Source organism: Rhincodon typus, chromosome 26 (genome assembly GCF_021869965.1).
Source record: "Rhincodon typus isolate 14 chromosome 26, sRhiTyp1.1, whole genome shotgun sequence".
Lineage (NCBI taxonomy): Eukaryota > Metazoa > Chordata > Chondrichthyes > Orectolobiformes > Rhincodontidae > Rhincodon > Rhincodon typus.
The window spans coordinates 32747928-32764737 of record NC_063357.1 but is presented as its reverse complement, the minus strand read 5'-3'; the positions used below and the strand labels follow the sequence as shown (position 1 = coordinate 32764737).

The following is a 16810-nucleotide window of genomic DNA, read 5'->3' as shown; positions in this document are numbered from 1 at the left end:
ACCACTGCTCAGAAGTTTCTGGACTTTAGTCAGGAGGAGAGAGAGGGATGAGGTGTACACTAAAAATAACGATTGAGAGGTTCTCACTTCCCTGAAAAATGTTGAGTGATTATTAATGTGCTTATGTGTACTGTAAAAAGTACGTTAATACTAGGCTTATTGGAGATAAGTGGACATCATACATCAAAACATGTTGCATTTTACGTAAGTGGACAGGTCCCAAACTGAAACTCGGCATTATATTTTTGCATAGACGCCCTGAAATAGCCTAGTTCTGAAGGTCGATCACTGGACCCGAAACATTAACTCTGCATCCCCTTCACAGATGGCAACAGACCTGCTGAGTTTTTCCTAGCAATTTATTTATATTTCAGTTCAGGTGTGTTCATGATGATGTTCTTTTATTAAAAGTACAAAGTTTATTTCACCCAAAAAATACATGAACTATTTTACACAAAAGAACTACTTGAAACAGATCAGATCAGATAGGCCAATGGACTCAGGAGTGGCAGATGGAGTTTAATTTCGATAAATATGAGGTGCTGCATTTTGGAAAGGCAAATCAGGGCAGGACTTGTGCACTTAATGGTAAGGTCCTGGGGAGTATTGCTAAACAAAGGGACCTTGGAGTACAGGTTCATAGTTCCTTGAAAGTGGAGTCACAGGTAGATAAGATAGTGAAGAAGGCATTTGGTATACTTGCCTTTGTTGGTCAGCGCATTGAGGATAGGAGTTGGGAAGTCATGTTGCAGCTGTACAGGACAGTGTTTAGGCTACTATTGGTATACTGCATTCAATTGTGATCTCCCTGCTATAGGAAAGATGTTGTGAAACTTGAAAGGGTTCAGAAAAGATTTACAAGGACATTGCCAGGTTTGGAGGGTTTGAGCTATAAGGAGAGGCTGAATAGGCTAGGGCTATTTTCCCTAGAGCATCGGAGGTTGAGCGGTGACCTTATCAAGGTTTATAAAATCATGAGGGACATAGAAAGGGTGAATAGCCAAGGTCTTTTCCCACCGGGTAGGGGAATCCAAAACCAGATGACATAGGTTAAGGGATCTAAGGGACAACATTTTATCGCAGAGGGTGGTGCATGAACTGCCAGAGGAAGTGGTGGAGGCTGGTACAATTACAACTTTTAAAGGGCATCTGGATGGGTATTAGAATAGGAAGGATTTAGAAGAATACAGGCCAAATGCTGGCAAATGGAATTAGATTACTAAGGTTTTGGAGTAGATCTGTAGCTCGGGTTGTGGGTGTTGAGGTTGGTTGGCTCGCCGAGCTGGTTTGTTGTTCTGCAGATGTTTCGTTACCATGCTCGGTAACATCCTCAGTGCAGCCTCTGATGAAGCGGTGAGTTTTCCCGCCTGGTTTTTAAACTCTGGGGTCCGTCGCGATGGATTGCCTCACTTCTGGGTTTCCTCTGTAGTGGAACGTATATGGGGTCGAGTTCAATGTGTTTATTAATAGCCTGCTTCGTGGAGTGCCATGCTTCCAGGAATTCTCGTGCTTGTCTCTGCCTAGCCTGTCCCAGGATCTTGGTGTTGTCCCAGTTGAAGTCGTGGTTCTCCTTGTCCATGTGGATTGAGATGAGTGAGTATCGGTCGTGTCTTTTTGTAGGCAGTTGGTGTTCATGTACTCTTGTTATTAGTTTCCTTCCTGTTTGTCCGATGTAGTGTTTCTCGCAGTCTCTGCAGGGGATCTTGTAGATGACATTGGTCCTGTCCATGGCGGGGAGTGGGTCTTTAGTTCGGGTGAGCACTTGTCGTAGGGTTGATTTGGGTTTGTGTGCCACTCTGATGCCCAGCAGTCGTAGAAGTCTTGTGGTGAGTTCTGACGTGTTCCTGATGTAGGGTAGTGTGATGACTGTGTTGGGGCATGTAGAATCTTTCTGATGCTGTTCCTGTAGGCATCTCCTGACCTATTTTTAGATTAGTTTAGTATATCTGGTTGGCATGGACAAGTTGAACTGAAGGGTTTGTTTCTATGATTCTATCAGGGCTAAAGATTTACCCTCAACAAGAACCTGACAGATGCTCAATCTTAGTCGAGGTCACCTTGTTTCCACTTTAAAGTTTCTTCTTCAGTTGGCTGAGCTGTAATTGGTTTCTGGAGCTTTCTCGGTGTTAACTTCCAAATAGTTTCAAAGCAAACAAGTCTTCTATACCCTCAGCTTCCAACATCTGAGGATGTTTTCCTCGAGCCACACAGGAATTTTTCTCCAGCCCTGACTTTTTGAAGACTGCCAAACAAGCAGCACCTTTTCACACATAGGGAATGTCTGCCCATTGCCTGCCCTAAATTTCTCAGTCTTCTGTGCTACTGGACCTTACCGGCTAGGCAACAGCAGTTGTTTTTAAAAACCTTCTTCTACCACTTTTTCCTAATAGACCAAACTGTTTGCCTGAAGCTCTACTCCAAGCTGGTGAACCCTCATTAAAAAATCATGTAACAAACTTCAGACACTCCAGTAACATGCAGAACAAATATAAAAGTAAAAATAAAACAATGGCCTGGCTTTTCTGATGACCAGATAGGTGTTATTTCAACATAGATGGGAGTTGCACTATGAGCCCTGTGGATCCCCAACCTGGCAGACATCAGAGGAATGGCCAAGAAATTTGAAGATTCCAAGGGGCAATTACTCTATGCTTGGAACTCTCTGAAAGTCTCCATTTAAACTACAGAATTCAGAGGTCTCCAGTGAAATTTAGTAAATAATAAATCAAAGTGTTAGACTGTTAAATGCATAGTCTTAACTCCCGAGTAACTATTCAACTCAACCCATCCTTAACTTAACACTCCAAATATGCCTTCAGTTCAGCTACACTTCCCTGACCATCACCTGACATTCCTGGATCCCACCCCATTTCAGACCCAATCCATCTTTAACCATTTTGGATCCAACCTGATCTTCTCTCACCCTTCACCTGCTCCAGACACACTCGTCTCTTTTCCCTGGACACAATCTGCTCTGCCCCTTGCCCATTCTGGACCCAAACTGCTTCTCCCTCCCACCCCAGAGACTTGATCCCCTTCTCCATCTGTATTGCACTTGCAACCCCTGACCCAATTCGCATCCTTTCCTACCAGACCTATTATTCCCACACATCCTGACCTATACTAGGCAATCACTCTCCTGGCCCCCTTGCTTGCCATCACCCTAACTTCACACTTAACATATATACTTACCATTTATCAGTAACTGTTAAAGTGACAATGATTTTGGACCTTTGTCATGGGGTTATGGTTTGCCTTTTCCTGGTCCCTCTGCATTACAAAAGAACTGTCAGAAATGATGTATGGCTCCACATTTCTGAAGGAGCCCTGATCAGAATCTCATCATAGAAATTCGGAGCTCTCTCCTTTCATAAAAAAAAAGCAGACTAGTAAACTGCACGAAGTTACTGCACCTCAGAAAATTCAACCCCCATATCTCCCCTTAACACACACACACAATATGGTAATGTACATCAAATTTAAGACCATACATGGTTTTGACCACTTCAGAACCCATGATTACAAATAATATCACAAACATGGAGTCAGCATGTCATTTTCAAATGTCAATCACTGTGTACCATATATTTATTTATATAAAAGCATCAGGTTTTGAATTACTTCAGATTACTGTTTCATAGGCAAAATGCAGCCACATTTTGTATAGCTAGATCCCACAGATAGCAAAACAATTTTTGACCAGTTCTTTCTAGTTGATGATGTTAGGTGACAGGAGGGTTGGCAATCAGAATTCTCTTTCGAATGCTGAAGTGCTCTCCTTTGAATATTGGAATGGGATCCTAAATGCTCATCTGGTGCTGTGGAAAAGGGCCTTCATTCAAAGACATTACATGCATTATCAAAACTGTCTTGTTCTGGAAGTAAAATAATCAATGTTGTACACAGCACTAGCTAATTTCCCTGAGGTTATTACAGAAGAGTGAGAGGAGAAACAATAGATTATTTTGCACCAATGGCATGTTCAGAGGTGAGGAATAGTTGAAAGGGTGGCGGAATCAGATTCCACGTGAAAATTGAATGTGTACTCGAAAACAAATTTCAGGGTCATGACATAAGACAATAAGACCCAGGACACTTTGGAGAAATAAGAAGCTATTTGGCTCATTGAGTATGCTCATAGTTGATCACATAATACACAACTCCACTTTCCTGCTTCATCTCTATAACCCTCAATTCCCTCAACAGCCCTCCATGGTAAAGAATTCCAACGATTAACTACCAAAGAAAAAAATTCTTCTCAATTCTGCCTTACATAGGTGACCCCTTATTCTGAGATTATGCTGTCTGATCCTAGATTCTCACTCAAAGGGAAACAACCTCTCTGCATTTACCCTATCAAGATCTGAATGAGGGCAGCTTCAATAACACTCAAGAAGCTTGACACCATCCAGGAAAAGTGGCTTGCTTGATTTGCACCACATCCAAACATTCAGTCCCTGCATCACCGATACACAGAAGCAGCAGGGTGTACTATCTACAAGATGCACTGCTGAGATTCGTTGGACAGTACCTTTCAAACCCACAACCACTACCATCTAGAAGGGCAAGGACAACAGATGCATGGGAACACCACCATCTGCAAGTTCTTCACCAAGCCACTCACTATCCAGACTTTAGATAAATATTGCCATTTTTTTCCAATGTCGCTAGGTAGAAAGCCTGGAACTCCATTCCTGATAAATTGTGGACTGGAGCAGTTCAAGAAGGCAATTCACTATCACCTTCTCACAAGCAGCTACGGATGGGCATTAAATACTGGCCCACTTAGATAACCTAATAAATCCCTCTGTAAATTGTGTCATTCTGACTTGTCATCCCACCCATATTTGTATCATCTGCACACTTGGCAACAGTATATTCATTTCTGTCATCCATGGCACTACATATATCATATATGATTGTGGCTCCAGCACTGACCCCTGTGGCACTCCACTAGTTACAGGTTGCCACCCTGAAAATGCTCCCTTTATCCCAATACTCTATTTGTTAGTTAATTCTCTATCCACGATAATAAACTACCCCAACACAATGTGTTCTTATTAAGTAGCCTTGTGCACAATACCTAATTAAACACCTATTGAAAATGCAAATATATTACATCTACTGGTTCACCTTTACAAGTCCTGCATGATTTCCTTTCATGGAGTCTTGCTGAGTCTATCATATGAATTTGTAATGCTCTGCTATAATATCCTTTATAATACTCATAACATTTCCCAGTATCACGTGTCAAACTATCTAGCCTATAATTACATAAGTATGTGTGTATGTGCGTGTGTGTGTGTTTTGTCTCATCTTTTTTGAATAAACATGTTATATTTGGCAGTTTTCCAATGCTTTGGGACTTTTCCTAAATCTAAGGATTCTTGGAAGATTTATTTAAGCAATGTCCCAAGCTGCTCTCAACAGCACCTATCTCCCCACCTTGGGGAACAGGGGCAGGAGATACATTAGAACACTACCACCTGCAAGTTCCCTTCCAAGTTACACACCACCCTGACCTAGAACTATATTGCCATTCCTTCACTGTGACTGGATCTAAATTTTGGAACTGTGGGTATACTTGCACCTGAAGAACTTCTGTGGTTTAAGATGACAGCTCACCACAATCAAGAAAAATTAAGATGGACAATTAATATTGACCTTATCAGTGACACTCACACCGTACAACAAGTATTTCATACAATACCAAAGCCGGAGTACAGTAAAGTAAGTAAACTGTTTATCTGTCTCTTGATTAGGTAGGAAGTAACAGAACAAAAACATATTTACACACCTATTCAGTGAGTAGCATATTCCTGGCACTTTGAGTCAAGTTAGTTTCCCTTTTATTACAAGTCTGTGTGTCTTCGGCGATTTTAACTGCAGTTCATCCTAAATGGAAAAGGGATTGTTTCCTCTTCTTTCTTATTCTTTGTACCCAAAATTCTTCATTCCCAGTTTTCCAACATTATTCACAATTTTAAAACCCAGGCTTAACAGCGCTTATACTGAAGCAACATACCAGACTCGAACCATTAACTTTGTTTCTCTCTCCACCGATGCTGTCTGACCTTCTGAGTTTATCTAGCATTCTCTGTGTTTGTTTCAGATTTCCAACAGCCACAGTATTTTGTCTTTGTTAGCGCCTAAACAATAATTTGTAATTTATCCCATCTTCTCCGACTCTCTGTAAGACTTGTGGGTCAGAAAAAAAATGGGCTTTCAACCATCAGATTAATTTCCCAAATTTAAACAAAATGGCAAAATTTGTTTTAATTAGTTGATTTATAACATTTGAAATCTAGTACTCAAAGAGAAAAATCACTTAAAATAGCCCTGTCCTGACTGGAAACTTGGTTACATTGCCATATTAGATGTACTGCCTTACTCTTTGTACAGAGATCTTTTAAGCAATTACCTAAGCAAGTGGAAGAAAAAGATGGAGAAAGTAGTCAACAGCAGCAGACAAACCCACAAAAACCTCCAGGACCCAATTGTACTTCATTTTATATTCTAGACAATGCAAAATGGCTCAGTTTTCTGAGCCTTTCTGAAGAAGAGACCCGACCTGAAAGGTCAACTTTCCTGCTCCTCTGATGCTGCCTGGCCTGCTGTGTTCCTCCAGCTTCACACCGTATTGTGTATTGATAAATTCAAACCTGCAGATGTTAAAATATTATATCTAAAGTAATAACTAGAATTTTCAAGTATTACCTGGGATTGGTCCAATGCATAAACATATTGCCTTTATGGCCTATCTAAACTGAACTCAATGTTGTATGAGACAGTGTGTACCTTAAAGGGTTAATTACCAACACAAAATAAGCTCCATAAATCAGAATATAAAAGACAGTTCCTGCGAAGAACTAATCAGTGTTGTAGTTGTTCAGTTGTCTCAAAATTTGTACCACAATGTTTCAGAGCAGTAATGTGTACTTAAGTTGAGCTTGGTGTCTCATAAAGGACTATCATGTATCTTAGATATAATGTAAAAAGATATTACATCTTGTGTAATAAACTTTTACTGTTAATGATTGAGTCCCTTTTCTACTGAAAATTCTATATGGGCATTCTTCCCCACTTGATATCAGTAACTTAGACTAATAGCAGCAAGGAAGAATCATGACTGTCAATCTATTCAAGGTATCCCAGATGTTGCAGACAATATGACCACAGCATCATAAGATGGTGTCAGCAACAGTCATGTGAAGATGCAGGTTAGTCACATTTATAGAACAATATAGATTACAAATCGCCACTTTTCATATATAGTTTGGTTTAATTACCAAATTTTAAACAGTATCGGAGTAAATGACTGTAAGTGGCTTTGATGTCCCTGAGATATGTTGAGGTAAGGGGAATGGAAACCATCCAGGATTTTGATAGTCAATTAATGAGTGTGTATATAATATTATTTGAATGGATTATTAGATAACAAAGGAAATAAGGGATACATAGGTAAGTTGGAGAAGATAGAGTTAGGGTACAAGATCAACTATGATCATGTAGAATAGCAAAGCAGACTTGAAAGACTGAATAGCCTCCTCTCATCCTATTTCTTACATTGTATTCAACACAGCAGGGAGTTAATTTGGGATCTTTGGCAGTGGCAACTGTCAAAATATTGTTAGCTATTGTACTTTACACATTGTCTGGCACAATGGCTCAGGGGTTAGCACTGCTGCCTCACAGCACCAGACACCTAGGTTCAATTCCACTCTTGGGCAATTGTCTGTGTGCAGTTTGCACATTCTCCTGTCTCTCTGTGGGTTTCTTCCATGTGCTCCAGTTTCCTCCCACAGTCTAAAGGTATGCAGGTTAGGTGGATTAGCCACAGGAGATGCAGGGTTACAGGGATAGGATAGGGAGTGGAGTGGGAGTGGGTGTGGGTTGGCTGCTCTTCAGAGGGTTGGCATGCATTCGATGGGCTGAATGACCTGTTTCCACACTGTAGGGATTCTACAAATTAAGAACAGAGCCAAATGGCTCATCATTGCAGAGCTTGAAGTTGTTCTGCAAGTCTGATCCAGCCAGCTACTGCAGAGTTGCCTTATAAGAAATTGTTTAGCAGCTTACAAAGAATCAAGCTGCAGTCCAAAGCAACCATCAAATCTTAAGAATATCACCGGACAGTAGATGGCCATTCAGCCCATCAAGCCTGCATCGACATTTTCAAACTATCCAATTCCATCTTGAAAGCCACTATTGAATCTGTACCAATCCCCCAGTCAGGCAGTACATTCCAAATCCTAATTAATCATTGTGTAAAAAATGTTTTTCCTTATGCTGCTTCTGGTTCTTTAGCCAATCATAAATTTATAACCTTTAGTTTGTGGACCTACAGTCATTGGAAAGTTCTGCAGTATTTAGTCAATATAATCCATTCATGCTTTTAATAAAATCTGCTGCACCTTCCTCCAAAAACTTCTCATTCTTTAAGCGTGGCACCCAGAATTGGACGCCAGTGGTCAAGCCAGTGTTCTGTGTGAGTTTAGCATGACTTCTTGACTTTTGAATTCTGTTAATAAAATCCAGGATCCCTCATGTTTTATGAATATTTTATTAACTGTCCTGGCAAATGCAAAGATTTCTTCACAAGCACCCCAGGGTCCCTCTCTTTTTACTCATCTTTTTAAAATTGTATAGCATGGTTAAGCTGTACTCACTCTTCCTACCATTTTATCACAATTTTTTTTCTGCACTTGAATATCATGGATCTGATTGCACATATCACAAGTTTCTTTGTTTGCTACATTTCCAAGTCTGGTATCCACCTTCACTTTTGTGTAGGTCCTGTACCCCAGGGTTCAAGTCATTAAAAATTAAAAACACTGCTGGTCCTAACACTGACCCATTATCTTTTACTCAGTTCATTAACTTGGTAACTTTACCACAGTGGTGAAGGGCACCAGAATGCCAATAAATGCCACTCATTTTGTTGTCCTATCACCAACTTATTAAAATTTGTGCATGGCCATATATCAAAATATCTTGCTGTTTGTGATTGATTAATTTCAATTTTAAAAAATGTTATAAGACTTCAGCAATTTTTGAAGATAGTCTGCCTTGCACAAAATTAATGCTCAGTGAAAAAGCAATTGGAAATAGTGAAGGTCTATGGAAGCATATCAGCAGAAAAATGTAGCATGGTTTTTGCATACTGCAATTTGTGACTCACAACCAATGTTCCCTCTAAGCTGTGCCAAAGTTCTGTGCATGGCCATTGGCAGCATTGTCTTCCAATTCTGGAAGTTGCTGCTGCGCATGGACGTTAGAGATCCACACAGATGGAAAGAAAATTACCTTTGTAGATTTATTGTAATGGAAAGAATGGAAACTGAGTATCCTGACGTACACCAGGTTTTCAATGTTGTTAATGCCAGAACTCTGTTTAAAAGTGTGCTTGGGAAACATTTCACTGGATTTTCAGACTGACTTGTTGAAGTTAGACCATAAGGCCACAAGATCTTGGAGCCTAAGTTCACCATTCAGCCCATCGAGTCTGCTCTGCTATTCACTGAGATCGTGACTGATCTCATAATCCTCAACTCCATTTTCTGTGTTTTCCCGATGACCCTTGATTCTTTTATGGATTAAAAAATGTCTGTCTTGAATGACCTAATGAAGTAGCCTTTACAGCCCTCTGCAATAAGGAATTCCACACTCACTACCCTTGGAGAAGAAATTCTTCTTCGTCCCAGTCTTAAATGGGCGACCCTTTTCTTCTCTTTATTCATTCACAAGATGAGGGCATCGCTGGCTAGGCAGTATTTATTGCCCACCCCTAATTGCCCAGAGGGCAGTTAAGAGTAAACCACATTGCTGTGAGTCTGAAGTCACATGTAGGCCAAACCAAGTAAGGATGGCAGATTTCCTTTCCTGAAGGACATTGGTGAACTAGATGGAGGAACACAGCTGGCCTGTTGTGTTCCTCCAGCTCCCCAGACTATTATCTGGGTCTCTGGATCAACAGTCCAACAATAATACCATTAGGCCATCCCCTCCCCGTATTCTGAGATTATGCCCTTTGATTCTAGATGCTCCCACAAGGCAAACAACCTCTCAACATCTAAACAATTAAGTCCCAAAAAGAGTCTTGTATGTTTCAATAAAGTCAGCTCACTCTTCTAAACTGTAATATCTGGAGAACTGACCTACTCAATGTTTCCTCATAAGAAAGTCCCTCCATACCTCAGATCAACCTAGTGAGCCTTCTCTGGTCTGCCTCAAATGCCAGTATATGTTTTCTTAGATAAAGAAACTAAATTTATTGACAGCAATCTAGCTATGGTCTGACCAGTGCCTTGTATCCTTTTATAGACCATAAGACATTGGAGCAGAAATTAGGCCATTCGGCCCATTGAGTCTGCTCTGCCATTCAATCATGGTTGATAAGTTCCTCAACCCCATTCTCCTGCTTTCTCCCCATGACCCTTGATCCCTTTGATAATCAAGAACCTACCTATTTCAGTCTTAAATGTACTCAATGACCTGGCCTCCACAGCCTTCCTATTTTTTAATACCCCAGTCCCTTTGAAATAAAGGCTAACATTTCATTTGTCTTCCCTATCACTTGCTAAACTTGTATGCCAGCTTTCTGTGAATTATGCAAGACTCCCCCCCGCCCCACTCTAAAAATCCCTGTGCTGTAGCTCTCTGTAACCTTTCTCCATTTGGTGGAAGGAGTTAATGTTTGTGGATATAATGCCTTTGCTTTGTCCTGTACAGTGTCAATGAGTGTGTGCAATTAAATGATCAATGGATAAAATCTGCAGTCCTGCCAACTCCAGCAGTGAGTGACAGCGGACAACTAACAGGAGGACGAGCTCCACAAATATACACATTTTCAATGTTGTGACACCCCAGCATATTAGTGCAAAAAACAAGGCTAAAGCATTTGTGATTATCCTCAGCCAGAAGTTCCCAATTGATGGTACATCTCAGCCTCTTCTCCAAGGTCCCCTGCATGTCACATCCTTGTCTTCAATCAAATGAATTCACCCCATAGGATATCAAGACACAACTTAAGATATTGGATACTACAAAGACTGAGGCCAGCAACGGTTTTGAAGAATTGGACTCCAGGTTTAGTTGGTTCCTTAGCTAAGTCAATGAAAGCAAGACAAACCTGATCTTTGTCTTTTGATGGTCATCAAATGGAATCTTCTAGGGGTCCAGACCCTAACTAGCCTGAAGGCAGGCCTAACACCAGGTGTGAAAATGGAAGTGGGCCTAGTCCAGAGTGCACAGGTTAAAAGATCTGCCTATGTTCCCAAAAACTGTCATTCCAATGCTTACTATGCAGTCAGTTGCTCCTCTATATACTGTTGAAGCTTCTGAGCACTGTACAGTTCCCCCACTTCTACCCCACTCCCCAAGCACCTTACTCATTCACCCTAATCCCTGACTCCCATCCTCTAACCAGTACCCATTTTCTGAACAGAACTCAGACATTCCACTGTAACAGTTGGAAGCTGGTGAATAGCTGACTGCTCCCTAAGTCACCGAACAGATATTTCAAACAAAATACGTAAATAATGTCAAGCACTTTGCAAACCAATTTGGTACGTAGATTTCAGCCAACAACGAATAAAACTCACCAGGTGAATAAATAGACTTCAAAACTGCAATCTAAACAGCTATGTAGACTGAACTTATAAAATGAGGAAAAAAATTTACACTTGGCTATCATACTAGGTTACCCTTTAATTATGTAAAATGGGCTTTATTCAGTTAATGACTTTTCTACATTGGTCTTTATTTGACAGTTCCCATTTGGCAGAAGTAACAATGTGGCAAACATATTGGAAGATGTAACTACCCAGTAAACAATGAAAGCTCACCTTAAGGAACACAAAGATCTCATGCTTGTTACACCTCATGATGAATTGTAAAGAAAACAAAACTTTTCAAGCTCTTCTCATCTCCAAACCAAGTGTCATGCCTTCCAACAGCTGGTAGAGTCTTACTCTCTCCATGAAAAATAACGGACTTGGATTGGGCTGCCAATGAGTCCACAGTGATGTCAGTTGTATTTTTTACACACAGTATCTAGGGTCCAGATCCTTCCCCACACTATGGAAATAGCCAAGGATAGGAATGGAAGTTGGCTCATTTGATGGCCATGTTTGTCTGGGCTTACCTCCATTTGGTGCTGACTGGGACCATGAAAATCCAACCCCTTGTCTTTGAAACTTTAAAGGCTATCTATTTGTGCCAAAGATTTCAGAAAAGATAATTAACCCCTTACAAGCTACATATGCATGTTTACCAAATGTTTGCGCATTACAGACTCAAATCTTTCATTTCACAGCTCCCGAGTTATCATTACTGCTTCCGTAAAAAACCCCAGAATATATCACATTCTAAAACAAAATAAAACGCAGAGTAGAGAACCATATTAAACAAGAAACAAAGAGAGAGAGATTGGTTCAGTGAAACCAGGGCCTGGGCAGGACTGAATATACTGAGGCAGTTAGGTGTTGGACACTTCCAGCTCTTTTTTTTCTTATGATATATGCAGGATAGAAAACCAGTTTCATTTACACAAATGGCAATATGACAAATTCATAGCAGTTGAGCAACAGAGTCGCATATTTGCTGCAATATAACAAAAGATGGTTTTGGTACTATTGTTTTATTAAATTGTGGCTTTAACACTTGACGGTATCAGAACGTTGCAGGTGGGAATTCAGACCGTCCCTGCTGTAGCTACATTAACAACTGTATCACTTGAACATCTTTTAGGCCAGTCCCTCTTGGCTTATGATCTTCTTCCGTTTTATGCCCAAAGTCAGATCTGACCACTTCCCCACGACCTTCACCATGGGTAGGGCAAGGAGGCAGGTCCCGAATCCACTCCAGCCAAAATGGGGATCGAGCTCCATTATGTTGATACTAATCTAGTCAACACTGGCCACCCAGCTAACTGACCACCCTCCAAGGAGTTAAAGTGACAACGTAAAGCTTTACGTGCATGTTGCAGTCCAGATGTATGAATAGTGACGGTGGAGGCTCCCATCTGCTTTCCTTCACACAGCTTACCAGGAATCTCTCCGACTTTAACCAACTGTCATTGGCAAAGATTAGTAGAATTTAGAAGTGGATACTGAATCTGTTTGGTTGCGTATGAAGGCACCATCTTTGGCCATCAAGTACTCGAGTGTGACTTGAATCTCGGAACTTCTGGCTCAGAAGCAGGCATGCTACCCACTGTCTTTTCTTACTTTAAGGTTATTTAAGCATGGCACTCCACGAAGCATGCCATTAATAAACACATTGAACTCGACCCCATATACATTCCACTACAGAGGAAACCTGGAAGTGAGGCAATCCATCGCAACGGACCCCAGAGTTTAAAAAACCAGATGGGAAAACACACTGACGCTTCATCAGAGGCTGCACTGAGGATGTTACCAAGCACGGTAATGAAACGTCTGCAGAACAACAAACCAGCTCAGCGAGCCAACCAACCTCAACATCCACAACCCGAGCTACAGATCTACTCCAAGCCTTAAGGTTGTTTGTATAATTTCCAGTTGGAAAGTACTACTGAACTTTTGCAACAACCCAAGTTATCAACAGTCTCTGGAACGTTCAGTCATCATCTGACATCCTAAGAATGTTTGACCTGAAAGATAAAAAAAATACATTTCCTCCTCTGTTAATGAGTTACACTTCAAAAGATTAAATCAACATTAAAGGCCTTCTCTAATTCAGTGATCATGGAATGAAAAGGAATAAAATCTGAAAATAATGAAAATACAGATAGTTTCCAGCATTTTCTGTTTCAGATTTCCAGCATTTATTGTTATTGAACTCTTGTATAGTTAAGGACCTACTTTCAGTTCCAGGTCTATAACAAGTTTTAGTACTGCAGGTACAACTTATTTTCTATACTCAAATGAGAAATATGCAACAGTCTACATATATTCATGCTAACAATAAAGGTCTAAATATATCTTACGATATAAGCTTCTCAGGGGATTTTGCCTATACCGATTATGTCCCTTGATTGCATTTCTAAAGGTTCTCATCCACAAGTTGGAAGAAACACTTCTCATTCAGCACAATATATTGATGTTGTCAGAAAGTTCAAGAAATACTTGGCAAATTAAGTGATCAAGTAATACTGCATCCTGTAAAATTATGAATTTTTCACCTTGTCTGATTCTCTAAGTCTTTCATGGGTTTAAACATTTCTTAGTTGTTAATCGTACAGCTGTCATGGTTCAAACGGACATACTATAAGTCATCAACTCGTCCAAACATAAGGGTGTCCTACAATTTAAATGCAAAAAATGAACTGACATGATGGATATGCATTCTGATTAGATTTTTTGCTCTAGACAGCTCATTGTAAATTAATCACTCTCCTCTCTTGCCAGCAGCCAACAGTGTTCCATCATCCTTCTGAACTCACCATTCTTCAGATATGAGCGTCAAATGTGGCCTTTATACCACAGGGGGCCATTAGCTCAGCCAGCTAAATGGCTGTTTTGTGATACTGAGCGACACCAACAGTGCAGATTCATTTTCCGCACCAGCTGAGGTTACCATGAAGGTCCTGACTTCTCAACTGTGTTCCTCACCTTGTCGTGCTAATTCTCAGATTAAATTCACTACCAGTCGTCTCTGATGAGGGTAGCCCAATTGTTGTCTGGGATAATGACAACTTTACCTGTACCACAGAAAGCATCACAATCAAGGAAAATCCAATGTTTACCCAACATTCAAATGTGCGTAGACATTCACAAAAAGATCTTGGACTGCAATATGAAGGGGGAGCCATCTGAATTTTCTTCATTCAAGTTGCTTTGCCATTTGTAGTGTCCTTGTTGCTGCTATGAGATCACCTACTTCAGCAAAAAACAGGAATCAAAGCTTCTGGTTTGTGCAGCTATAGGTAGCCAAATATATACAGGATAGTGTCTAATCCAAGGCCGTGGAAAAAAAAAATTCTTCAATAAGCATTGAACATTGCTGTCAGGAATTAACGAATATTCTATTTTGGTTCAAACCTGTCGTCCTTATTTATCAAAATTTCTAAGTGACTCTGAACAGTACAAGCATCAGTTGGCTGAGAAACTTTCGATTTTATGATTCTACAATTGTCTCAGTGAGGCATTACTTCATTCACTGTGTTACTTAAATATATGCAAGCTCAAAGTTTGACCACGGAAAAGCCAAAAGAACAACAAAGTATTACAACGCTAATTAAATAGAATACATGCTCCCAGGGTTGTTTCTCCAATTTTGCTGTCTTCTGAATGAGTCAGTTTTACTTCTCAGCCTGTAATATCACAGTCCATTGCAACTGATGTTGATTTATTATGCCACTGACTTTGATTCCAGAAATGTAGATGCACGCAGCAGGTCTTTTGAAAGGCTCTCTTGTGCTTCATGCATACGTTGCTGCGCTCGACCAAACGCCTCTGAGTGGAAAAAAGACAAAGCATACAGTGAAAAAACTGAAAAATATGTTTGTTTATCTTTGCAAACAAAATTACCTTCCATCCAATCAGGGAGTAGCATAATGAGCTCAGTTATTCAATGAAAAGAAAAGTTGCAAACTGCCTCACTCCAATCTGAGGAGAGTTCTTTTAACTGTGTTGGTTCCGCTTTTCAAAATTCCCACACCAGCCCTGAACAGCCAGGGCAAAACGTTAATTTACCTCAAATTTAGGACATCAGTGTGCTGAGCCATTGGCTATAAGAAAGTGCATTGCTATTGCCTAAACTCATCTCTCTGGGACCAATGCTTCCGTGAAACTTTGTTATTGTGCAAAGCCCTTTCTCCCCGACAACGTGCAGCTTCTTTAACTGTTGTTACATAACCATGCACACATTACTTTGCACAAAAACTGATACCTTTCAGGCCTGCAATTTACAAGCAATAACGCATCAGACTCTTCCAATCAGCAGACAGCAGAGACTTCAGTCCCCAACAAAACTAGCCAGGACTCAATCTTCCATTCCAGACAGAATAGGCTAATTCATAATGCAATGCTCTATAAAGAGCCCAAAACCATCCCGCCTTACACCAAGGAGACAAAGACACCAAGGAATGCAGTGATGTGATAAGATAGCATTGACTACTCACAGTATAAAGATAAAGAAGAAACCAGCAGATACTCAAGCAGTAAGCAGGAATAAACACTACTGATCAAATGTTTATGTAACAATTTCCTGTCTAGCCTAAATGCACAGTATTGTAATATAGCTGCATATTAATGATCACATACCTATAACAGATTGGAGGGAAGCCTGATGTGAAAGTCCACCCATACGCTCCAGAACACTTTGTGATTTCTTCCTTGCCATGCTTGAATCAAGGAAAGACCTATCGAACACGACAACACAAACTCAATAGATTCATACACATCACAAAGTTCAGTCTAAATAAACACATCTCAAATTCATCACCCATTTTCTCAGTAGATTATCAGCAATGATAGTTACTTAAATGATATTACCAAATTAATGACAGCACTGGATTTTATTGTTCCTTGGCTACATTTTCTGTTCAATTTTCTCTTGGAAGTCACTATGCCACTCTAGGACATCTGGTTCTGACACTGTTACAGTAAGGATCAGATAAAGAAAAGCCTGTTGACTCTGTGGGTGCTGCTGAGTGTCTGCTCTATATTTTGATTCAAAGCAGAAATTAAGACTGGGCTACAAATTATACAGTTGCTCACCATCACAGTGCATACAGATATATGAATGAACTAAGGAAACATTCTGATGGGACAGCCTTTCAGTCTCACTAGTTTAGTTACCTTCTCTGCCAAAGCAGCAACTTCCT

General features: G+C 40.4%; 1 protein-coding gene across 1 annotated transcript in view; it reads right to left on the bottom strand.

The window, feature by feature from the left end:
• Positions 1–13805: 13805 nt before the first annotated feature.
• Positions 13806–16810, bottom strand: part of mks1 (MKS transition zone complex subunit 1) — a 46785-nt gene continuing 43780 nt past the window's right edge. Inside the window, exons 13-14 of the mRNA XM_020510083.2 lie at positions 16248–16345; positions 13806–15437 (exon numbers count right to left, since the gene is read on the bottom strand). Of these exons, the coding sequence (XP_020365672.2) occupies positions 15334–15437; positions 16248–16345 (202 nt within the window). The 3' untranslated portion in view covers positions 13806–15333. The remainder of the gene's footprint in view (positions 15438–16247; positions 16346–16810) is intronic.